This window comes from Alternaria conjuncta (assembly GCF_024043145.1).
Source record: "Alternaria conjuncta strain BMP 0040 chromosome Unknown scaffold_17, whole genome shotgun sequence".
NCBI lineage: Eukaryota > Fungi > Ascomycota > Dothideomycetes > Pleosporales > Pleosporaceae > Alternaria > Alternaria conjuncta.
In genome coordinates this window covers 506589-530005 of record NW_026250106.1, presented here as the reverse complement: position 1 = coordinate 530005, position 23417 = coordinate 506589, and the positions used below count along the sequence as shown (strand labels likewise).

Here is a 23417-nt window from a genome sequence, read left to right as displayed (position 1 = left end):
TCAAGCCAGCTGGCAGGTTGACTTGCATCTGATGTCCTCGCATTGCTCGGTCTCGGCGCAATTCCGCATCTGATGTCAGCATCTACGATCTCGCAGTCCAACCACAACCCCACAATGACGCCAAACACGCTGCATAGAGCACGCCGAGCGGCAATGGCACGTCAACCTGACATGGTGCTCTGTTCCCCTAGTTATAGTGGACTGACAAGGCAGCCATTGCAACCGCATGCTTCGCACCACCTTTCGACCTCTCCTTAGCCCCCATAGCTTCCTACAGCTCTCCAAACACCACACTCAAAGTCCAACTGCGCTTCGATACTACATTACCACCATGTCTGCGACCAAGAAAGCGCGCACCCAGCCTCCATATGAGTTGCTGTACTGGCCCGGTATCCCAGGACGTGGAGAGTTCATCCGCCTGGCGTTCGAAGCAGCGGGCGTCTCCTACAAGGACGTCGCCAATGAGTCGGAAGATGGTACGCACCTTGCGCTTCAATCGCATCATATACCTGTATAGCTAACAACCCCTTCAGGCATGAAAGTCATCAGCTCCCTCACGGACCAATCGTCCACAGGCTCCGACGGCAACCCACCCACCTTCGCCCCACCCGCCCTGCGCATCCCGGGCGAGGGCAAGAACGGCGCGGCGCTGTTGATCTACCAGACACCCTCCATCCTCGCCTACCTCGGTGATAAGCTCGGCCTCGGCGGCGCAGACGAGGCAGAGAAGGCGTGGATCCTCTCGCACACGCTAACGGCGCTGGACCTCAACAACGAAGCCCACGACACGCACCACCCCATCGCGGTTGCGAAATACTACGAGGATCAGAAGGACGAGTCGGTGAAGAAGGCGACAGACTTCCGCGAGAACCGCATTCCCAAGTTTCTGGGCTTCTTCGAGCGCGTGCTCAAGGGCAACGAGGCGCAGGGACAGGGCAAGTTTCTTGTTGGGGATAGTCTAAGCTATGCTGATACTACCGTCTGGCATGTGCTGAGTGGACTGGAGTTTGCATTCCCAAAGGAAATAGCAGCGAGGAAGAAGGACTACCCGACCTTGTTCGGGGCCTTCTATGATAGTGTCAAGGAGGCCAAGGGGATCAAGGAGTACCTCGGGAGCGAGAGACGGAAGCCATTCAGCATGGGTGTGTTCAGGCATTACCCTGAGCTGGACAGGCAGTAGATAGTACCATGGTCAGGGCAAAGAAGGCCATCACGAACAGTAATAGAAATCAATTGCAAATGGTATCTTGAAGGGGTGCCTAATACAGGCTCATGTCATCTCATTCTCATTCCTTTTTGATGCCGGTACATGACGCATAACCGAAGCCCTGCCGTACTCCTGACCCATGAAGATTTAACGAGATCGACCAAACCCAACGAACCGCCTATATCTAGTAGTCGGTCTGCTGGCTCTGGGGGAACTCGAAGTTGACGCCCTTGCCAGTAAGGCGCTTGTACACCTCGCTGTAGGTGTCGAGCCTGTAGTCAACACCGCCGCGCTCCTTCTCGTCAAGGACAACCTTGAGGATCTTGCTGCCGTCCTCGCGGGTACGGAGACGCTTGCCGACAATCTCGACGGGGTAGACGAGGTCGGTCAGGATGGCGTCGTGTACAGCGGTGAGAGTCCGGGATTGGGGACGCTTCTGGGTCTGGGTGGTGCGCGAGCGGTTGGAGCGCTTGGGGCGGGGAAGGATGCGGCGGGAAGCAACGATCAGGACGTGGCGGTCGGAGAACTTCTTCTCGAGCTCACGGGTGAGACTGAGGACCGTTAGTACGCGAATTGCATCGATTCGAGAGCACAACATACCGCTGCTGGGCCTTGTGCCATCCGGACAGAAGGGGGACAGGGACGAAGATGACAATAGCCTTGCGTCCGTGGCCAACCTCGATCTAAGAATCCTGGTGTCAGCATGATGTTGCTGCCCAGTGCCCACCGCCTCTTCAGTTATAGGGTATGGGTGTAGGTGTGTGTGTGTAGGCGACGCTCGAGAGCGCATCGTGGTGTTCGGGTTTTCATACCTCGCGAGCAGAGACGAACTGGAGAGGGCGCAGAGAAGCCTTCAGGTCGGGGACGTTGTTCTCGAGGTCAGTCAACGCCTATGACAAATGTTAGCCGTGGTCGCCAGTGTGCAATTGACCGGTGAACTTGCGCTGGCGATGCTGGTCTCGATCTCAGAGGGGTTCTGCCTCGAGGGGCTGTTGGGCGCGATCTTGTTCAGCGAGTTGGCGGACATTTTGGCGGCGTGATGTCGAGCTGGTCGGAGTCTGAAAGTTCGAGGTGCTGCTTGTGAGCTGAGAATTAGAGACGGCAGGTGTGCTTCAAGCGAGGCGCTAGTCTACTTTGGGTGACTAGCGTGAACGCCGGATCGCGGACCATCACCAACGATGCGCTTTCACTCTCGCATAGTCTTCGCAATTATCCACAAACATCCTCATAATTGTGTGGCAAACAGACAAGCTCGGTTTCTCGGCGTGGATAAAGCTTCAGACAGGTAGTGGTCGTCGATCGATGCAATAGCTGAAAGCAGTGCCCCTCGAAGCGAGGTACACCCTCCATGCACAAGACTGACAGTAAAGCTTCTCGTTCTGCATCATTATTTTCGTTAATCGTCTAAGTTGTAAATGCTTTTACCGGCCATTACTCCTATGAACGAACGTAATTCGTATTTTTAAAAGTATAATTCACTTGTTTTGCTACATTACACTAGGAAGAACGCGACGATACCAAAGACAACTTTCGCTGAAACGGAAAGCATCTACTCATATTCTATGCGCGTATCTTCCCATCCGCCCTCTTTTTCCCAGGCTCAGTTCTCTTCCAGCACGCTCCTGCAGTCTGCCTGCTGCACAATCTGATCGCGTATTTCCTCCATCGCGTCCCAGCGCTTGCTCGCTTCCTTCTTACCCGTACGGGTCTTCATCATCTCTACATACTGAGAATGACGCTCGTCAACTATCTGGCAGACCCGTCGGACCGTACCAGTACCACGCGGCTGATTTGCGCCCCCGTACACTGCACCACGTACAATACCCAACGCACCTAGGCCATCAAGACGATCGGCATCTTGGACAATCTGGAGAGCAGGGTACGCGATGCACTGTTGAGCAATGAGTTCGGGTTTGCGCAGTTCACGCGTGAAAGAGACCAGAGACGCAATGTGTGTCGCAGGGCCCCAAATGTAGGGTGGGCATTCTGGGGCAGCTTTTTTGATGAATGCTTCGATGGCGTCTCTCTGCCGCACCTGTTTGTCCTGGTCTGTCACCTCCCTCTGTAGCTCGACCGTCAATTCATCGGTCAGGTACTTGTCATCCGCGACATCGTGTACCAGAGCCGCGACGTAGATGACTAGAGGGTCGATGTTGCGGAACTCTTCGCGATGCTTCTCCGCGCTCCAGATGCGGTGCGCGTTGAGAACGACTCGTTGGATATGCTCGTAATCGTGTGAAGGGTCATAGTCTGATGAGTTCATCAGAGTTCTGACGGCGACGTTGAGCTTCTCGAACCAGAGCTTGTTCTTCTCGGCTATCATGGTACCGCTCATAAGCTTGTTCAGGGAAAGGAGCCGAGTGTCACGCTGATCGTTTCGACGTTGGGGAGCGCTCTTGACCGAGCTGAATTGTGACGACGAATGGGAAGAAAAGGCTTCGTCCGCGATCGCCGACAACGTCTCGGTGGCGGCCTTGGCCGGTCTTGTGGAGTTTCCGAAGCTGGAAAGCCGACGATGGATGCCCGTGAAGACTTGGCCCATCTTACTGGTTCGGGGGCTATCCTCAGACATGGTGGGTGGAACGATGTTCGTGGGATTGAATTGCATCAGGGTGTTGATCCTGAGGCTGGATCTCGAGCGCTGATAGATCGTGTTGAGTTGATATTTAATGGTAGTGGGTAATCGATGGTGTAGTAAAGTCGATGAGGGGCGTACCATTTTATCGACGTGGGAGAGAGAGGCTGCCCGCGATCTAGAGAAAACGGGTTTACAATGAGCTCTCACTCCCCTTCACGCTAGATCATAGACTAGTTCTTGTTAAGTGAATGCGGCTCTCTTGCTGCTGTGAATTGACTTGTGAAGATCTCCCTTTGTGTCGAGGCGAGCTACGTGGTCTTGAAATACGTTGACATGTCGCTACTTCAATTCATGATTGCAAGACTTGCATCAGGAGACAAATAGAGGCTCTAGCTATATTGCACTCATGATCACTGAAGTTCGAGTTGGCTGCTACCGCCAAGTCAGGTTAATTACAAAGAGCAACAACATCTTGCCTCGACTTCAACGCAGTAAGCGCCAAAAATGTATGCAGAACATGTCGGAGAGTTTTCACGGTTGCATTGTACTCCGTTGTAGTATGCATGTAGATTATTACTTGGTAAAGGCAAATGCCAACATTGTACAGGCAAGGATTTAAGATTAAACAAAGGAAACAAAAGCAGAATAACTCCTCGCTCGCTGGGATATAGACATTAGTTCATAAGAAGAGGGAGTTTCGAGCAAAGTTGCTAGCAAATCATCCTGATACTGTTTCCGACAGCCCAACCCAAAGCCCACCGCCGAACAGCGGCATCTCGTTCGTGCAAGCTGTTTTCGTATGGCAAAATTATGGTACTGGTCGATCAACCCTCGTAGGTAAGGCAATCGCGTTTAGACGTGCGAGCCACGACTGCATTCCCGTTAGCGCAATCCCCACAGAACACTAGCACAAAACTTACGCAGCAGCCTTGCGGTTAAGACGGTGCACCGTCAAAATACCAAGTACGCCAGTCGCGAACCAAAGGATCATAGACAAGAACGAGAAAGCCTGAGCAGCCTGCCATTGACCACACGAGTTGTCGCGACGGAAAGACACGCCGCCCCAAGCCCACGCGCTACCACATCCGGAGCCGTTGAACCAACTGACGAGGAGTCCGAAGACAGCGGCCCAACCGGCGGTGAAGACTAAGCAGAAGTTGTTAGTAGATGAATGGATCATGGTAATAGAGTTGAGAGGACTTACTGAAGTCGGATGTGTAGCCAGTGATGCTAGAGCTCGTGGGGATGGCCCAGATGACTGCGAAGAGGATGGACAGCGAAGACCAGATCACCGAGAAGATCAATCGGCCTAGAGGCCCCTGGTCGTATCGAGAACGTTGGTAGAGGAAGTATGCTGTGAGACCGAGGACGATGGCTGCGAAGACCCATTGCGCTGTGCGCAGGATGATCGAGAGGAGACGTGTGAAGAGCATGTTGGCGGTAAGTGTGGGTATCGTTAAAAGCAGTCAAGACGTCAAGTGCGATGCTGGTAAGAAGCAGTACTCAGAATGTTATGAAGCTGTGGATGTGGAGTGTATTGACTTCAAGCTGCCAGTATATATACACCCGGCACCTACGACTGTGCCTTGCTTGGTCAAGAGACATGACAGCAAACGTCAGCCACGACCATTGCGTAGCTAGCCTTGGCATCCAAGAACATCCACGGTCACACTCCTGGGGTTTGGTACCCCTGGGCCTCGTCAGTCACGCATGTTTCTTGTCTCCAAAGACAGTGTGGCTAGTGCTGTGCAGGCCGCATAGCCGTGCAGATCACTGGTTTCTTAGCGCATTCGCTTGGGTATGAGATCATCAATCCCTGCCAGGACGCGTGGCGCAAACAAGTGGCGCAGCAATTTCCACACGGTGGACTATGAAAGGCAGGAACGTCCCATAGTGATTGCCGATATCCGTAATGTTCTGGTGTTTTGTCGACTGCTGGAGGTCTGCCCAGTTGGATCGGTGATGATGATGATGCGTTGGCCTGAGCGCGTTGGAGCGACAGCAGGTTTCTTCGAACGCGCAAAGGACCGACCTGGATGGATGGCTTTGACGTGCGACGTGGCTATGTGCTTTTTGGGTCGATTTTGCAGCAGTCACTCCTACCTTGCGGGCTACATCGTGAAGGCCCGAACCACACAACGCCAAGTCTTCTCCGCAGCAGCAACGTAATCATCCGCTATCTCGGGAACAGCCGTGAACTTAAAGCCAGTCACCGCTTTGTTTGTAAGGCCAGAACAAAGGATATCCTGGGAATTGAATAGTCTTTCGCGTCGTTGTCCTTCGCCTAGTGGACCGTTATGTAGGGCTGCGCTGGCACCAAGCCACCAAATTACGTAGGGCGTGTGCATCGTCTCTCGAAGAGTCTCTAATTTGATAGCGTTCTTACCATGGGGTAGAATTGAAAACCCTGTGTTTCTGTTATGCTTCACACAGACGTTCGACGTCCACATCATTGTTGAGCATGGATGCTTACTGGGAAGTAGTCGCTCGTCGCTTTCATTTGGAACTGCGTCACACCAGAACTCCGTAGGTGCGCATATCAGGACGCGGTACCAATTCTGGGAAGCACGATGAACGTTCTTTCCTAGTCCAGGAAGATTGGTTGCTTGCGATGCTGAACCAGAAGCTGTACTGTGAGACGGATACCTAGTATTTCGTTAGTGCAATTCCCACATCTCTCTACCAGACCGAGTACGTGTTAGCATCGTGCGTCGTTCTATGTCCGAGATCGTAAGCTGAGTTCCTACAACACCGATGAGTTTTACTTCTTCGCTCTTTCACTGAATGTCGATACAGGATTCGTAATCCACATGTGACATCCCGATCCAGTAGTTTCTAGGCCCCAAAATAACCCAAATCCGCTCTTCATCTGACTTCAATCTTCCCAAATACCCTCAGATAGGCAAAATGGCTTCAGCTGACATCTGTCCCAAAATACATCCGTGCTACTGCAGGTCCAGCCAATGAGCTAGCTCGGCTCGAAAGCTACGCGGAAATACCTAATCGGGTGAATGCGCTGACATGACGGCTCAGTCAGCCCTACAAGCGGTTGTCGCGCTTGTTTGAAGAGTGCAGGAGTGCAAGATCGGTATGGTTTAAAGTCCTATTTTTGGGGGGCTGTGTAGGCGGAAGCGAATCTGCAGATATTCTTGTATTCAAGAGTCAAGCCGAGTAGACATGTTGCGAGGTGGGCGCGTAGAGCTTCGTGTCGGCGATGTATGCGTCTTCATGTGAGAGAGGATAGTCGGCGATATGTGCAATGTTGTTGCGGGTGTGTTGTATAGCCCTCTGTCGCCAATACTGCCCGTGTCGTCCTCCGATGTAACATCATATGTTTCCGAGGCGTCCGCCAATCGTCTGGCTCGTTAATCGATAGCGATAAAGCACGCGTGCTGTACGATCGAGTATGCCTGCCATTCAGCCTTGTGCTTCGGTAAATCGCATTCATCCGCTTCGGTGATCCATTCATCACCGGCTCCCACTCCCCTGGGTACCGATCGTAATCGGAGTCCATAGATAGTGCCAGGGGTTTGCGCTGCCGCAATGCATCATAACTTCTTATCCACGTTGCCGGGATGCCGTGACGCATACTCGCTCGTTTACATCCTTCCTGCTTCCGTCACGCGAGTGTGGCGCTTGTCCCGATGCCGAGTGGAACGGGAAGCCGAAAGAACGTGAGCGTCTATGCAAGTTGTATTGGCCAAGTCTTGCATTTGTTGCTTCCAAACGGTATAGGATCTGTCCTGATAGGACGTACCAGTATACGGATAAGGCTGATTGAGGCTTGGTCAAGGTTCTGGGCGTCTTCGAGTATGTCGCTGTCCGAATGCTGGGTTGATATGATTTGCAGTGGCTACTTTCTGTGCGGGAGCAGAGTGAAGGTTGACGGAAATTCGGATCAGCCAGTCGCGATAACACCCAAGAAGGAACTAGTCGTACGGTCGCCGCTCACTCGTTCCAAGGTTGCTTCACAGCCCTGGTGCACACAACCCTCGTCTTCAGCCCACGTACCGCATTGCGCGAACTCTGTTCCTGCATCGACGTATACCATCTCGGAGGCGTTTCCGACCAACTTGGTGTATGGCAGCGGCAGCTAAACCAAACCAAGGCACAACCACTGTGCATTATCGCAATAAAGGCCTTGGAGTGCTTCTAGCTGATTATTGTGCGCTGAAAGTAGTAGTACCGGAAGACTCATACCGTGTCATGATCGGGCTGCACACGTCGGCGACTGCCGCGTACACAATGCTCCAAACTCAACACCATTTCCAGCTTCCAGGCACCAACGGTCGGGCATGGGTGTAGAGTTCCCCCGCGCGACGTAGCAGGCATATGGGCGGGTAAGGCTCAAACGCACTGCCATGCACTGTATCCCCCGGTGGGCTCGAAACAGCATCTTGGCCACCTACGCAGCCCTATTCGCTGCTTCAGACGACCCAAGCCCACGGGGCGGCCTCCAAATGTGGAACAGCAGGTTGCAACGCTGCCCAGAAGGAGTTTGCGCTCGCACATGGCTTGCAGGCATTCGTGTTGCACGCCCAGCATTGCCCTCGCCGGCGGTCCACGGAAAACGGCCCCGTCCAAGCGAGATGCAGCACAGCAATCGTCGGGGGATCGCGATGGATGAGTAACAGTGTGACGAGCACGATAATTGACTCGAAACTGCAAGTCGCCCGAATGCGCGACCGACGGGAAACGATGAATTGCCTCGAAGAGGTTCTTGCGACCTGGTGTGAGTGCACTGCGCAGGTACGCAGTCTGGCGTAGGGAAAGATGCTTGTCGGTGATGATGTTGTATGACTGTGTCGTGCGTTACGGCAGCAGGCCAATGGCAAAACGACCCGCGCTTGTCGAGGAAGTACCTTGGCGTGTGCTGCAAGCATTCAGATTGTACCTAACGGCGTGGGGTGTTGTTGGTGGTGGTGGTGGTGAAGAAGAAGACACATGTATCCTGATGGAAGGGGTGTATAAGCTAGGCAGACATGCGTCGTCAATGCAGAAACACACCTTCTTCGTCATAGCACGATGCACGAGGACTGAAATTCCCTCTGCTTTGCAATCGCATTCCCATAAAGTCACCAATGAACACCTGTGTCGCACAGTTTCCGCATGGTTCCATGTAATCAGCAGCAGGGATGCCATCAGCCGCGCACGCTGCTGCACGCCCATCTTATCCACCTGGCGCGTGCGCTGCATTGCGGCTCCAGTTTCCCACCCGCGAGCACAGGTCCCCCTCTCACTGCCACGCACCCACCCACAGACCCTGAAACTTATTCCTGTCTACCCAAGCAGACGGCTTCGCGTGCTGCGCAGTCGTCCGGCGAGTAAGAGGAAATGATGACTAGATGCCTTGTTCGTGGCTTGAACCAGGGTCCGTCCGCCACCAGTTCCCGCCGTTCTGGTTGGTGGTGTAGGAGGGAACAGGTAGGTGAACTGTGCGGTATAAAGACGGTTTGGATGCCTGGACCATGGGAAAGCAGGCAAGCAGAGCAAGTAACAGTTTCCGATCCGTCCCAGTCACCATACCCGAGCGCCCTTTTCTTCCCTCGTCCTTTCCTAGTCCGCTTTCCTGCATTTTCTGGTGTCTTTGTCGGCCTCTTGTTTCATATAAGTCGAGTCGCTTCTTCCCTTTGAGTCAAAAGTTTCACTCATTCAGCATCCTTCTATACCATCTTCTTCCGTCTTCGACTATTGTTCCACTGTTTCATCCGCGTCTTCCTGCTATATACCTCACGCACAGTGTCTTCGTCAGGAACAGCATTGTTTCACTCTGAGACTACACGTTTACAACTACACCATCTTCAAGACACTACCCGATGGGTCGCGGCGGCTACAACTAAGACCTGTGCATTCATCTCAATACCAAAGACCCGGCTCTTTGTTCATCAAGTCTGCACGTCAACCCATTTCAAAGTCGAACAAACAGATCAATCACAATGTCACCACCAAACACACAGGAAGAATCGGCCAACATGGGTCGCGGAGGCTACAACTAAGCACAACGGCTGCTCCCGCAATCCCGCAATCCGAAACATCCATCAGCACCCTTGCGGCGTGGTTCACCATGGCTACGCCTCACACCATCACACTCTACTTCCCGCCACTTCCCGCCACCCGAACACTCCGCAAGAGACGCCTCGAACGATGGAGGCCATCTCTGACTTCTTAGGCCTCGGCCATCTACTTCTTCCATCAACTTCGTATTTCTTTCACCTTTGTATCATCACACATTCTTAACCTGTACCAACATCTCCTCTTTCTGTCCTTTATCTTTATCTTCATCTTCATCCTCATTTTCTTGTTTTGAATCGGCATTAGCGAGCGTTGGACTCTTTGGACCTGGACACAGGCTATGAACTATGGGCTACGGAATCATGGAAATTGTATGTCACAGCATTCTGAGGCGTTTGGAAAGGCTGGGATAAGCTCTTCATTGAGCGATGGGTAACGGACCTGGATACTGTTTCTAGACACGGAGTTATTCGGTGTTGGGCGTACTGTTTTCGAGTTTGCTTTGGGTTTCTCTGCTTTTCTCTGCTTTTCTCCTCAATCAAGATCTCGTTTTCCTCGATACCACTGTTTACGACGTTTTTGCATTTTGAACGACCAGCAGGTCTGGTAGTAGAGCTTCATCACTTCTGCTTTGACTAGAATAGACAATTGATACCTTGACGGTATCCTCTTCCCACACTACAAAATCGTCCTCGCAAGCTGTGATTTGAAGTACCGCCAGTACCGCGACTCTGTTCGCTACTTTCCAACACAGAATCTGTAAGAAGGTTGACGTCAGCAAAGGTTCGTCACGTGATCTTTCGCGGCCGCAGCTGAGCGTAAGCCGGCAAGCATCATGGGGAAAGAGTTCGGTTATCCAGACGCCCTATGCAGCAATCGATACTGCACAGACACATCCTGCTATTACCATTGTGGCTTTCCCCAGCAACGCCCGCTTGGCCCCCTCTCGGATGCAACCGTCTGACTCAAATGGGGGCCAAAGTGTAGAACGCCTTGCCAAAGATTCTAGAACGTGACACGACATGAGGGCACGAGATACAGGCTAGAATCACTTACTTTTCGAAAACGACCCCCAACACTTCTTCCACGTCGCCGCTGTCACCCCGGCCTGTGATGCGGGCCAATGCGTCGGCGGCGGAGCGAAGGCACTCTGCAGCGACCACAATATCGACCTCGTCGGCCTCGCCTGGTGGTTCTTCACCGGTTCTGGTTGTATCGGCCGAGGGCTCGGTGACGGTTGTGAGGAAGGCGGAAAGGTGGCTGAGACATTCGGAGAGAAGAAGACGTTGACGCTCGGTTGCGCCTAATGACTCTTGCCAAATGCTTGGGTCGGGATCCGAGTCAGGAACTAACGCGGCTGTCATAGACTTGAAAATATCCTGCAAGATAGTGAGGAATTCCGGGATGTTGTCGCTAGTTGGAGAAGGTATCGGCCCTGTGGGTGGCTTGCATGTAATGAAGCATAGGCGGTCTTTAGGGAGGCCCAGCGCGGAGTGGATCTTTTCTTCCCATTTCGCCCGCGAGATATCGAAAGTGTAAAGTTGGTCGCGCTTGTTGAGAGCAACGATGACCTCGATGCCGACATCAGCGCACTGCTTTGCCGTCGCCATAACCTCAGGATCCATCTCGGCTGTGGCGTCTTGAACGACAATCAGCACGTCTGACTCGAGTGCTCGTTGCTTTGCGCGCTTGATGCCTTCCTGTTCAACGGCCCCAACGACGGTCGCACCTGCGACACCAGCCTGGCGAAGGCCGGCCATGTCTCCAATCTTGACAAGCCACCCGCCCAGATCCAACCCTATCTCAACCACGTCGCGCGTTGTGCCGGCTTCCTCAGAGACGATGGCGGCATCTCTTCCAACAATGCGATTCAGCAAACTGCTCTTGCCTGCGTTGGGTGCACCGAGAAGCGCAACGCTAATGCCATTGCGCAGCATCTCTCCACGAACGGCATTGGCAACGTGCGCCTCCATCTGCACCTGTAAGGCACGGACTTGAGTTGCGACGGAGGCGCATAGGACAGCAGGTGATTCGTCAAAGTGTTGGTCTTCGGAGAAATCGATCAAGGCCTCCAGCTCGCCCCGGGCCTGCAGCAACAGCATGCGCCAGTGCTCGTATCGTGTTGCCAGTGAGGAGGTTGTGCCCCTCACTGAGATCTTGCGTTGCTGCTCAGTCGAGGCAGACAGTGTCTCTCCTAGCGATTCGATCTGGGGAAGATCCATTCGGTCGTTGGCGAAAGCGCGCCGTGTGAACTCCCCAGGCTCAGCATAGCGGATCCCCTTGCGCTTCGACGTGCGAACTTTGGGTATGTTCGCGCATTCAGGTATGGCTGACAGTACTGCGCGTACGATAGCCGGGCCGCCATGCACGTGCAGTTCGAGCACGTCTTCTCCGGTCACGGTATTGGGCGCGGGAAAGTAGAGTACGAGGGTACCGGAGTCGAGTATCGTTGCGGGCGAAGGGGGGACATGTGGGGTATATAGCTTGCGCAGGGTTGCCTGACGAGGCTTCGGAAACGCTGTAGAGGGACATAGCCCTTCGTATATCTACGAAGCGTAAGGAAGGGAAGTCGATCATGGGGTGGAGAGTGCAAACCTGCCTACATGCCGGACCCGAGGCTCGAATGACAGCTATCGCTGCCCTTCCACTAGCAGTAGAAAGCGCATATATCGTCGGTTCCTTGCTATCTGTATGGTACAAACGCGGCTGGCATGTCAAGGCGCGCTGCACATGGAGGGGTTCATGGTGGAGCGATGCGATTCGTGCGACATGGGGCGAATGAAATACGGTGCGAATTGGACAACAAGGCGCTCTCAATTGATTGGAAGGATTGCGACGGAGAAATGAGACGACGGCTCTCATTCCGCCAGTTGAGGTTTACCTCGTCGTCGCATCTGTACTTGATGGTAGCTCCGCTGCACCTCCGCAGTGGCCCGTGCACGCGCTAAGATAATAATTTCTTGAGATCGTCGCATGTCTACTTTGCTACTACAACACCTGTTCCCTTCGCGCCAGAACGCACACACGATACCCCGAAGGACCCTCTGTTCGCTTTTCGCCGCGCTGAAAGACTATTGTTGAAGGGATCCTCGCTTCTGTGTTTACGTGCGTCCGCGGAAGGACTTCATTGCCGCCATGGCCTCGGACGATCTTGTATGGTCCGTTATTGGCACCGATTTTTGCAGCTTCAGTGCGTGAGCCTCTGTAAATATGCATACAAGATAATGCTGACCTTGTCTACTCAGAACTCAAAACCACAAAAGACCAAACTTTCTGCAGAAACGAACACAACGTATCAGGTTACTGCTCCAAGCAGTCGTGCCCCCTCGCGAACTCACGCTATGCCACGATTCGCTCAGATCCCGCGACCGGCGAGCTGTATCTATACATCAAAGCGATCGAGCGCGCACATCTTCCGTCGCAATGGTGGGAAAAGATAAAGCTTCCTAAGAACTATAGCCAAGCGCTCGAGATGGTCGACCAGCACCTCGCATACTTCCCCAAGTTCCTTAAGCACAAGAACAAGCAGCGCTTGACTCGTCTTACTCAAGTCAACATAAGGATACGGAAACTGGCCAAGGAAGAAGAGCGTCTAGGAGAGCGCCTAGTTCCCAGACTGGCACCCAAGGTCCGCCGACGAGAGGAAGGCCGTGAGCGCAAAGCTCTCGCAGCCGCCAAGGTCGAGCGCGCCATCGAGAGAGTTCTCATTGACCGTCTGCGTAGTGGCGCATACGGTGATCGACCGTACGTGCACCCCCCTCTCCCCACTGCTGCCATGATTATTCGCTTTTTAACCCTGAGATCCTTCGATGAGGATCAAAAACAACAACAACACTCTAATTTTTTAATGAGCATCGTCACACTGTCAAGCATTTGCTCACTTCGTGTTTGAGTTTGAGACTAACTGCAAGACAGGATCAACGTTGAACCAAACGTCTGGAAGCGTGTCATGCGCGGCCTGCAGAAAGAGGGCCAGCTCAAGGGCGACGAGGATCTGGACGAAGGTATCGAGGAGGAAGACGAGAACGAATACGAACACGAGATGGAGAACGGTGTCGGCGAAGTCGAATACGTGAGCGACATTGAGGGCGAATCCGACGACGAGATGGAGGACTTTGAAGACTGGATCGGCGGGCAGAGTCCCGACGAAGGCTCAGGCGACGAAGATGACGAGAGCGGTAGCGGCAGCGAAGAAGATGAGGAGGATGAGTCTGCAGATGAGGACACAGAGGCTCTCAAGAAGACGCTGGCAAATCTCAAGCGCAAACGCCCTGCTGGCCCACCACCCAAGCCCAAGAAAAAGCCATCGAAGGACTCCAAGGGGCCGAGACGCGAGATCGAATACGAGATGGAGAGAGAGCCCGCGGCGAGAGAAGCCATGCGCGTATGATACCTCTAGCATTGTCACACTATTGGCGTTCAGCGATGGGATGTGAAGTTCACGTCTTAATGACACAGGAAAAGCAATTCGTCGTCGCGCCAGAGGCGCATGCTGCAGCGATGCTCTGTTTGATACCATCTCTTCACACAATGCCTCAATCCCTTATATATTCACTCTGGAACGTCATGAGCGACGGCACGTTTAGTATTCACAATGGTCAGCAAAGTGAATGAATATCACAACATCCAAGCAGGCGCTTCCTCCCCGTTTCGAAGAATCGAAACCTCTAATCAATCAACCACATAACCCATACAAATACCATGTCGTCAAATCAAGTCGATTCTTCAATGGGCGTTTCGCGAAATCTGGACGCGGCGAGTGAAGCTGAATCTGTCCAGAACGCCTGGGAAGATCATTGCGCACTTGCCGGTCCCAGAATAAGTCCGTCTTCTATCTCAGAGACAGACCTGCCCCCAACGAATGAATCTCCTCCTCGGCGAAGTACTCCCCAATCCAAGCCCACTAAGCTAAACGACGAAGATTTCGGCGACTTTGTAACAGCGTCAACTGATCCTTTGAAGCGACCCGTCTACCATGCAACAGAGAATGATGACGAAAAGCAGGGGCTATTGAAATCTTATTCTGCGCCTGTATGGGAGGCTGATACTTACGTCGGCATGGGCCTTGTGGAGCCTGTCATCGCCGGGATAGGTATGTTCAAGAGGACGGTGTTACCGGCAAGAAATCTGGCTACCTGGAAACTGAACAAAAGCCGAGCGCAGATGATTATAGAAGAACACAAGAAAAGGCGACTGCAAAAGCCTGTCGTCTCTGCGACTCCTACACCTGCCCCATCTCCTACAAAGAAGGGCGCAACGGGGGTCGCCACTAGTTCATTCGGGGCTGACTACAATCAGTATCTAGACACGCACAGTAGCAGTATTTCAGCGTCGAATATGAACGGGGTGATGCGGCCAGTAAGCTTAACAGCACCGATCGATGAGTTGATGGAGACGGAGCGTAACGCTTGGGGGCCTTAAGAATGGAAGCATTGGCCAGACCACTTCATCGATATAACAACTAGTCATTCCAGGCAAACAATGGACCTTGAATGACTCTGAACACCTTCGAATCGAAAACGTATGCATGTGCGTTGGAATCCGTCTACTTCTTGCATCATCACACCAGTTAGACGCGTGTGAAAGAGATGCAGGTGGCCGTGCTAGCGGCATCAGATAGAAAATGCAACGGGTGTTAAAACAAGATCGAGATGTCGCATGGATACTCGCGGTGAACATTACTCCAAGAATGCAGTGGGCCACCTGGGCAGCATCGAAAGGACTCACGTGCAAGTTTTAGTACACCCACAGTGCAACTCCAACAGCGCGTTCTCCACAAAGAAGCCTCCCCCAAGCTATCGGCTCCACAGCCTTAATCCTAACCGAGAAAACTTGGTGCTGTCGCGTGGTTGACGCACCCTGTCCCTGATGATCGTAAATCCCGCAAGCTGGATACTTCAACCGGCACACCTACCGTAGAACCAAACACCTCCCCGAAGACTTGGGTTTGACAACACCTGTCCCTTCGAAACGAGGGCATTTTTAGGCATTTCCCAGGTTATTCCCACAAGTGCTGACGTGCGGAACTACGCTTTTTGGCAAGCCGCCCAAGCAATTTCTTAGACGAGCCGAAGCATCGGACTAGGCCGGAGCTTTTCGCGCCTTCGCGATGCTTAGCCACCAAGCACCAAAGCGGCGCGAAACACCGTCTTGGTGCGCCCGTGTCGCGAACTTTCACCCTGTTAGCGACATCATAATGCGCCGGAAGTACCTATTGCGGTAATTCCGATGGGCGACTGCGAGCTGACTGGTGAATTGCGACGAATCACACAGGGCGACCCTGGCATCCCCGTGCGATCGGGTAGTGTGTCTTTCTCCGCACGCCAAACTCCACGGGGTTGGGATCACCAGCGGCTCCAGACCAAACGTCATCGTCGAGAGCAAACTGTGGGGATGACGCCGGTAGACAGGGCGGTTCGGCGTTATTGCTGGGTTGGCGGCGTGAGGACGGACTCTACTGTTACATTGGTGGCAGAGAGTCGCGGTTGCCCTTTCACATTTTCTTAAGAGAGGGTCGTCGCGCCTGCTGTCGTACCTCATCGATCGCACCTCGCACGAATTGGAAGCGAGCTGGCCTCTTGTGTTGTTGTTTTGTTGCGACGCCCTTCTTACCTCGTTGTCTAGCACGACACGCATTGATCGTTGGTATTACTAAACAAGATGGGCAAGTTCTATGGCCTCAAGGGCACTAAGCTCAACATTGCTATTGCTGTGATAGCAGGCACGGATTTCGCGCTCTTTGGTTATGGTAAGCATTCATGCCAACACTGTCGGTATCAGTTCTAACATTAGCTCAGATCAGGGTGTAATGGGCGGTTTGCTCACGCTGGGTTCTTTCATCAAATACTTCCCCGAAATCGACAGCAACAACCCACCCCCAGGGAGCTCGAAAAGCCATGCCGCGACTATCCAAGCCATCACAGGTAAGCTCGCTCAGCACCTAAACCCAACGTCGCTAACGTCCGTCTAGTCGGTGCCTACACACTGGGCTGCTTCTTCGGCGCCGTAGCAACCATCTGGCTCGGTAACATGCTCGGGCGCAAGAAGACTATCTTCATCGGCAGTGCTATCATGATAGTCGGAGCCATCCTCCAAACAGCATCGTACGGACTCGCACAGCTCATCATCGGACGATGGATTACCGGTTTCGGCAACGGCATGAACACAAGTACAGTCCCAACATGGCAGTCCGAGACATCGAAACCACATCGCAGAGGGCAGATGGTCATGATTGAAGGCTCAATGATTGTCTTCGGTGTCATGCTTAGCTACTGGCTCGACCTCGGCTTTTCCTTCCTCGAACCTAGCAGCATCGCCTGGCGCTTCCCTATCGCTTTCCAGATCATCCTGGCCCTGTTCATTCTCGTTATGATTCCTGGTCTTCCCGAAAGTCCGCGTTGGTTGGTACTGAAGGGTCGTGAGGAAGAGGCTCTCGAAGTTTTGGCTGCGTTGAGCGACCTTCCTATGGACGACAAGAAGGTCGAAGCCGAGTTCCAGGCTGTCAAGGATGTTACTGAGGAGATGTCGCGTGGCGGCTTCCGCGATTGCTTCAAGAGGAACAAGAATCGCAACTTCCACCGCACTGTGTTGGGCTATGTCAATCAGATGTTCCAACAGGTAAGCTTCGCTATCACGACAGGACAAGAGATAGTAACTAATAATACTCCAGATCTCGGGAATTAACCTGGTAACTTACTACGCGGCGACCATCTTCGAGAACTCTATCGGTCTATCGCCCTTCCTCAGTCGCCTGCTATCCGCCTGCAACGGCACCGAATACTGGATGGCTAGTTGGATCGCCATCTTCACAATCGAGAAGTTCGGACGCCGCTCTTTGATGATGTTCGGTGCGGCTGGCATGTCCATGTCCATGGCCGTGCTAGCAGGCGCAACCAGCAACATTGGCAACACAAGCCTGGGTCTCCTCGCCACCGTCTTCCTCTTCGTATTCAACTCCTTCTTCGCCATCGGCTGGCTAGGCATGACATGGCTATACCCCGCAGAAATAACACCACTATCCATCCGCGCGCCCGCCAACGCCATCTCCACCACAGCCAACTGGATCTTCAACTTCCTCGTCGTAATGATTACGCCCCCTGCTTTCGCAAACATTGGCTACCAGACCTACATCATCTTCGCCGTTATCAACGCCGCAATGGTACCCTCGGTGTATTTCTTCTTCCCAGAGACTGCATACCGTTCTCTAGAGGAGATGGACGAGATCTTCCATGCGGCAAGCGGTCCGTTTGATGTCGTTGGTATTGCGCATAACTTGCCGCATCGCTATGGCAAGAAGGGCGAGCTGCTGGTTGACTATGCGGATACGGAGCAAGCGCATGAGGCGGAGAGGAGGAGGAGCTCGGTTGTCGCTACGCAGTCGAATGGGGGTGTGCTGGCCAAGGACAATGAGAAGGAGCTTAGGGAGCATGTTGATAATGCGGGGAAGTAGATGGTGGCTGATGGGTTGATGATGATGAATACATTGTATTCTCTGAATGTGACTGTTCTGTCCAGATGTGTGCAGCTGTCTTCTTCGACGTGACACTCATCTTTACTACGTGAATTATCTCTTCTTTCCTGTGCTAGACACGAACGTATTTGCGTCCTCCAGTCCGTGTGCCTAATAGACTGATAAATGACGTTGGTGTAAGCAGACGTCTCTCGCACCATTTTCTCAACTTCTCATTCGATCTCGATCGTTGGTCTGACTCTCATCTCTCCCATCATACTTCACCCTTCTCGGCTCCTTCTCCAGCCCATCCCACATTTCCTTACTGTAATACCCAAAGCAAACATCGCAGTTCCCACATTTGCCACAGCCTTTTGGCTCCCTACGACCCGTATACACATTGAAGACCCAATCTGCTGGTCTCTCACCCCACGGACCGCTCTTGAGGTCGTACTTATCAGGCGCCTCAGGGAATTCAATCTGATGGCGCGGCTTGGTGCGATTCGTGAGCGTATGCAGATCCCTGCCCCTCTTCCTCGCTACTTCAATCGCGCGACGGAACCAGACCTTGCTCTTTTCGTTCGGTGAGGGTTCTCCTCCGCGTCCAGGACTAAAAGTAGTGATGGGCCCACTGCTTTTCTCCACGTTCTCCAGATACACAGCTTTCGGCACTACGGTTTCGGGCCCTGGGACTCCGAACAGAGACAGTGTGTTATACTTGGGATTTCTCTCATTCGTGAGAGTATCTTTTGGTCTAGGTCGTCCTCCGATCAGAGAAATGATCGCATCTTCGAAGCCTTGTTCCTCGTTCGGTTCCCATTTGATGTAAGATTCGCTGAGTGATCCCCATAGAATCAGGGCTTCATAATTCCATACACTCTCCAAGAAGCAGCGTTCCAGATACGCTCCGTCACTCTCCCAATCTTCTGCGCTGTCGTCTCTTTGGTAGAAGGCCTCGAGCTCAATGTCTTGGATGTCCATGCAGAGGTGCTTTAATTTCCTCATGTTGCTGAGTTCTTCTGGGCGGAAGGCTGCGCAGCGATAGCCGTGAATGTTGTGGGGATTGTCATGATAGTCATAGAACATCAGACTTTCCAGGGTGTTCCCTTGGTAGGTGCCGAGATTGCGAACGAGTTCGTCCGCGTCCTCGAGTCGAGGAGCACCGCCGGCGCGGAAAGAGGCTGTGATGAGTCCTGATGGGCCGGCAGTTAGAGCAGTGAGGAACTCTTGCCCAAATTCCCCACAACTGTCCAAGAAGAGATGTTTGACAGGGGAGGTTCCAGCAGGTAGAAGGTTCTTCCAGGGCGTCCTGTCTTGGAAATTACCCACGCAATCTCTAAAGTATATCTTTTCGAGGCTTGGGAGACGGAGGAACTGAACCAGAGACACTGTGTTGGAAGGCCAGGTATTGGGATGATAGGCCGAATCCATCCAAGTTCCGGTGGGCAGACCAACAGCGACTGAACGAAGATTTGTGAGGCCAGGTCCCCAAGAAGTTTTTTTGTTGTGAGAGTCGTTGATAAATGTCTGAAGCCAGTCGAGACATGACCTCGATACCGCCCCATCGCGCGCCGTCATGACGAACTTGACGTCTCGAAGCCTAGGACAATTTGCAACGAGGAGGGCCTTCAGGTAAATGTCATAGCCATCAATAACTTGTGTACGTGCCTCCTCAGCGCGTGCACCGGGAATAAGATCACTCTGTGCTTGATCTAATGGCTCCATATAGTCGTCGATTTCACCGGGTATGAACTCCCAGGTTGTTGGCGACCGTGAGCTCTGATCGATCGGAACATCGAAATCAAGCGTCTTCCATGCATCCCATCCTGTGCGATCATACCAGACCTCCAGACTTCGGACGTGCCAGGCTGGGATTGGGTCACCATATCCGAAAGCGCTTCGGAGGAGTGTGGGAACAGTCGTTGGGTCAATATCAGACGCGACACAATACTTTGTATGAGCTTCGCGATGGCGTTTGAGAACGTCTGCAGAGCATGCGAATAAATGCTTGCAGGTATATGCGAAGTCGATCTGAGATGCGGGAGGTATGTAGTCGATGATATGATGAACGAGTTCAGTCGCAAGATTTGTGATGAAGCACGAGCTGTTGGTATTGACTGCACAAACGTCGCTCAAGTCAGATGGATGGGAAGGCAAAGAGGCGGTGAAGGTGAAATTGAAAAGGGCTCCTTTCCATTCTTCCATGTTGTGTTTTGGGGAGCTATGAAGAGAACGCCGGATTGAGACGAGTAACCGACTTTATACTTATCGTGAGAAGCCAACTCAAAGCATGAGACTTTGTCTCGGCGTGGTGCAAGCGGTATGGTGTTTTAGGCATCCTTCTGCTGCCTTCGGCTAATAGAGTGCTAGTTTTGCCGACGCTTCCATCTCCAATTGTAGCCCGTACACGAGTAGCACAACCAATTATGCGCATTTCTGGAGACAGTCGAGAGTCGTGGTCAATCTGGCTCGCACGTCGAAGTGTCAACGTGTAGCGTACGCCACCACAAGATCATATGTCTGGTACGATGGATGGTGGTGATGAGGTATGCGGTGTCGCGTAAGCAAAGGTATCTAGTTTGTGCCTCGTGAGGATGACATGAGCGCGAAGGTAGCTATGCGCTGTAGGAGCTGATAAAGTACTGTGGTATTGTCAGTCTGGTGAGCGAGGGTGTGAAGAGTGCAACGTACTGTCAGGACCGACTCGTCATCGCCATTATCGTTGGGCAGGTAAACGTAGAGGATGAGTGCATGCTCATGACAGAAGCCTTGAGAATGTCAGCATGTTGGCAGATTTGAAGTTCGTACGGCTTACAAGCGATAACTCGTCCCCCCAGCCTACCCACACTCATGACCTTGCCCCAGTCACGCCCATCTATCCTCACTGTAGCCCAGCCTTCTTCACTACGCCCATCCGCCGTGCCCAGCTGCTTCATACGCGTGCTTGGGTGTTCAGCTACGCCATCCTCTCCACCAGCGACGTGGCCAGGGTCGAGTTCTGGATTGCTAAGATCGGTCCAGATGGAGGATATGTTCATGGCGTCGGATCGGATCCTCATCCTCAGGCAGCCGTGCATGTTGGCGGCAACCTCTAGTCGTGTCCTTGATGCCGTGGTCGCGGTGCTTGCCTTGGTGTCTGCCAGCGCGAGCTTGGTGAACCTGTCGCTGATGCTCTTCAGCTGCATCAGAGGAGGCAGTATGATGTGTACGTCTGGCTCTCTACAGACGGGCTCATGCAGGTGCGCTACAGTGTCTGGCGCAAGCACTCGCACGGGTATCTCCTGCGTGACAATGGTCTCACGGTTTCCTCCACCAAATTCGTTGTCAAAGGCAGCGTCGAAGCCATCGTCGTTGTTGGCTGTGGCTGCAGGGAAGGCGCTGTACGTGTTCGAGGAGGTCGTGGTGACGATGGTGAGGGCAAGCATGGGCAGGTTGTCCTTCTTGGTGAGGCGGATCTGGGCCGACGTGGCATTGAGGGCCGACTTGAGGGCGCGGTTCAGCGACGTGAGCGGAACTTCGAGGTTGATGACGTTGTTCGCTGCTGACTGCACGCTGATGGTCTCGAAGATGGAGTCCTGCGCGGCGCATTAACATCGAGCCAGTCACAGATGAGACGGTATGCTTACAATAGAGAGGACACTGCATGTGGTTAGAACGAGAGACACCGAGGTATGAGGCGTCTACTCACGCCCATACTTGAGTGCCCTGCTCTGGTATGATGGTGAAGCATACTTGCTCCTCGCTGAGCTTCACCCACGCGAGCGGGCCGAGCGAATTGAGCGACGCCGTGAGCTCTAGATGGGATTAGTCGCAGATTGAAGTGTCGGCTTATGCACCTACTTGTAAAGGTATTAATGTTCTGTATTGACGCCTTGAAGCGCATCTTGCCGGTGTTGTTGCGCGACGCAGCCCTAGAGGTGGGAAGTCGCGACGCGTCGAGAAATGTGGAGGGGAGGCCAAGCGAACGTCATCGCATGCGCGTTACTCACCACATCATCACCAGTGGCCTTCACCAACTCTCCCGGTCATCGTCGCGCATTCAATCTGTCTTATTGCACGCGTTTTTTGATATATAAAATTTCGAAGAAACAGCGAAATAGCCCAAGCTTATCTATTCTCGACTGACTACGACGAGGCAGCGACTTCCCAAATCGTGTTCCGAACATGAGCAACACTATCGCAACCTTCTTTCTACGCCTGTCTCTGCACAGAAATACCAGTGTTCGATACTGTTGTCTTCGAGTACATCTAATCAGATATTAGTAGGGTCGGGTGGTACACCATGTACAACTAACCTGTCCACTCGTTCCTTGTATCTCATATCGACCTGCGCCGGAGAGCGGGACATTCGTGCCGCTCTTCGTAGTCGCCGAAACTGCAGTAAACGATACTGTTCCAAAATTTGGTGTAGCTACAAGCTGGCCTGGGATCACCTGGTATGCCTGCACGAACCAGTTTGCCGCCAGCGCAGTCAGAGAGGACGGATCCACGCCATTCGGAGCTGCGAGTGTTTGTGTTGTCCTCTTGTTCTGCGTCTTGTTCTCAATCGTCACAGTACCCCCTGCAGTAGCCACGCTGACTGTCACGGTGATAGAGTTACCGTTGGCAACAGGAACCGTCGAAGTGGTATCTGTCACTGGACCGGGGAAGTATGCAGAGAAGCTTCTGAGCGTACTGTTGTACACGATGCCACCACCGAGTACGTTCTCCTGTTCAAGTGTGTCCCCAATGCCGACCCAGATCGAGAGTCGGTTGCTACCCGATAAGTTCGGTACTGTGAACTGTATATGCAGTTAGTACTCATATCACATGCAGCACGAGAGTCACTCACAGTGCCTGTTACGCTGGCAAACGAGTCGTCTTGAGGCGCTTTGAGTACTGCACCCCCACGATTCAAGTCGAAGGCGGCAGATGCAGCTGACACCCAGCACGCGAGAATAGTACTGGTTTTCATGGTTGACTTGGATCTAACCAGTAAAGAGAAGAAATGCCGTGCGACAAGACGTCCAATGAGAAGAGATGCAAAAGCTTCCGGGTTTGAAGAGCGGAAGTGGTTGACGTTCCAGAAGGATATTTGAGATTCTGGAGTCTATACCTGACAGCACCACATGGACTATATTGCTTCCATGGGATCGTACCCGGTTGATAAGGGCTCGTTCCTTGCGATCAGA

The 23417-nt window shown here is 53.0% G+C and overlaps 10 protein-coding genes across 10 annotated transcripts; 3 read left to right on the top strand and 7 right to left on the bottom strand.

Moving 5' to 3' along the window:
- Positions 1 to 331: 331 nt before the first annotated feature.
- On the top strand, positions 332 to 1180 carry J4E85_009567 (uncharacterized protein; the record flags this gene model as incomplete). Its single annotated transcript, XM_051473787.1, has 2 exons — positions 332 to 476; positions 534 to 1180. The coding sequence occupies 2 exons, from the start codon at positions 332 to 334 to the stop codon at positions 1178 to 1180; spliced, it is 792 nt and encodes a 263-aa protein (XP_051322572.1).
- Positions 1181 to 1391: 211 nt separating this feature from the next.
- CRP15 (40S ribosomal protein S7) lies at positions 1392 to 2234 on the bottom strand (the record flags this gene model as incomplete). Its single annotated transcript, XM_051473786.1, has 4 exons — positions 1392 to 1758; positions 1808 to 1890; positions 2020 to 2097; positions 2151 to 2234. The coding sequence occupies 4 exons, from the start codon at positions 2232 to 2234 to the stop codon at positions 1392 to 1394; spliced, it is 612 nt and encodes a 203-aa protein (XP_051322571.1).
- Positions 2235 to 2807: 573 nt separating this feature from the next.
- On the bottom strand, positions 2808 to 3779 carry J4E85_009565 (uncharacterized protein; the record flags this gene model as incomplete). The annotated part of the gene is made up of 1 exon (XM_051473785.1): positions 2808 to 3779. The coding sequence occupies one exon, from the start codon at positions 3777 to 3779 to the stop codon at positions 2808 to 2810; it is 972 nt and encodes a 323-aa protein (XP_051322570.1).
- A 922-nt stretch (positions 3780 to 4701) lies between these two features.
- On the bottom strand, positions 4702 to 5218 carry J4E85_009564 (uncharacterized protein; the record flags this gene model as incomplete). The annotated part of the gene is made up of 2 exons (XM_051473784.1): positions 4702 to 4931; positions 4990 to 5218. The coding sequence occupies 2 exons, from the start codon at positions 5216 to 5218 to the stop codon at positions 4702 to 4704; spliced, it is 459 nt and encodes a 152-aa protein (XP_051322569.1).
- Positions 5219 to 10849: 5631 nt separating this feature from the next.
- Positions 10850 to 12019, bottom strand: J4E85_009563 (uncharacterized protein; the record flags this gene model as incomplete). Its single annotated transcript, XM_051473783.1, has 1 exon — positions 10850 to 12019. The coding sequence occupies one exon, from the start codon at positions 12017 to 12019 to the stop codon at positions 10850 to 10852; it is 1170 nt and encodes a 389-aa protein (XP_051322568.1).
- A 913-nt stretch (positions 12020 to 12932) lies between these two features.
- On the top strand, positions 12933 to 14187 carry J4E85_009562 (uncharacterized protein; the record flags this gene model as incomplete). The annotated part of the gene is made up of 3 exons (XM_051473782.1): positions 12933 to 12987; positions 13043 to 13541; positions 13713 to 14187. The coding sequence occupies 3 exons, from the start codon at positions 12933 to 12935 to the stop codon at positions 14185 to 14187; spliced, it is 1029 nt and encodes a 342-aa protein (XP_051322567.1).
- A 2270-nt stretch (positions 14188 to 16457) lies between these two features.
- On the top strand, positions 16458 to 18246 carry J4E85_009561 (uncharacterized protein; the record flags this gene model as incomplete). The annotated part of the gene is made up of 4 exons (XM_051473781.1): positions 16458 to 16545; positions 16595 to 16720; positions 16768 to 17414; positions 17467 to 18246. The coding sequence occupies 4 exons, from the start codon at positions 16458 to 16460 to the stop codon at positions 18244 to 18246; spliced, it is 1641 nt and encodes a 546-aa protein (XP_051322566.1).
- A 382-nt stretch (positions 18247 to 18628) lies between these two features.
- On the bottom strand, positions 18629 to 19251 carry J4E85_009560 (uncharacterized protein; the record flags this gene model as incomplete). The annotated part of the gene is made up of 2 exons (XM_051473780.1): positions 18629 to 18659; positions 18701 to 19251. The coding sequence occupies 2 exons, from the start codon at positions 19249 to 19251 to the stop codon at positions 18629 to 18631; spliced, it is 582 nt and encodes a 193-aa protein (XP_051322565.1).
- Positions 19252 to 20861: 1610 nt separating this feature from the next.
- On the bottom strand, positions 20862 to 22129 carry J4E85_009559 (uncharacterized protein; the record flags this gene model as incomplete). The annotated part of the gene is made up of 6 exons (XM_051473779.1): positions 20862 to 20888; positions 20938 to 21014; positions 21062 to 21821; positions 21873 to 21885; positions 21935 to 22040; positions 22087 to 22129. 6 exons carry the CDS (start codon positions 22127 to 22129, stop codon positions 20862 to 20864), a joined length of 1026 nt encoding a protein of 341 aa, XP_051322564.1.
- Positions 22130 to 22437: 308 nt separating this feature from the next.
- J4E85_009558 (uncharacterized protein) lies at positions 22438 to 23200 on the bottom strand (the record flags this gene model as incomplete). Its single annotated transcript, XM_051473778.1, has 3 exons — positions 22438 to 22494; positions 22542 to 23027; positions 23078 to 23200. The coding sequence occupies 3 exons, from the start codon at positions 23198 to 23200 to the stop codon at positions 22438 to 22440; spliced, it is 666 nt and encodes a 221-aa protein (XP_051322563.1).
- Positions 23201 to 23417: the final 217 nt, after the last annotated feature.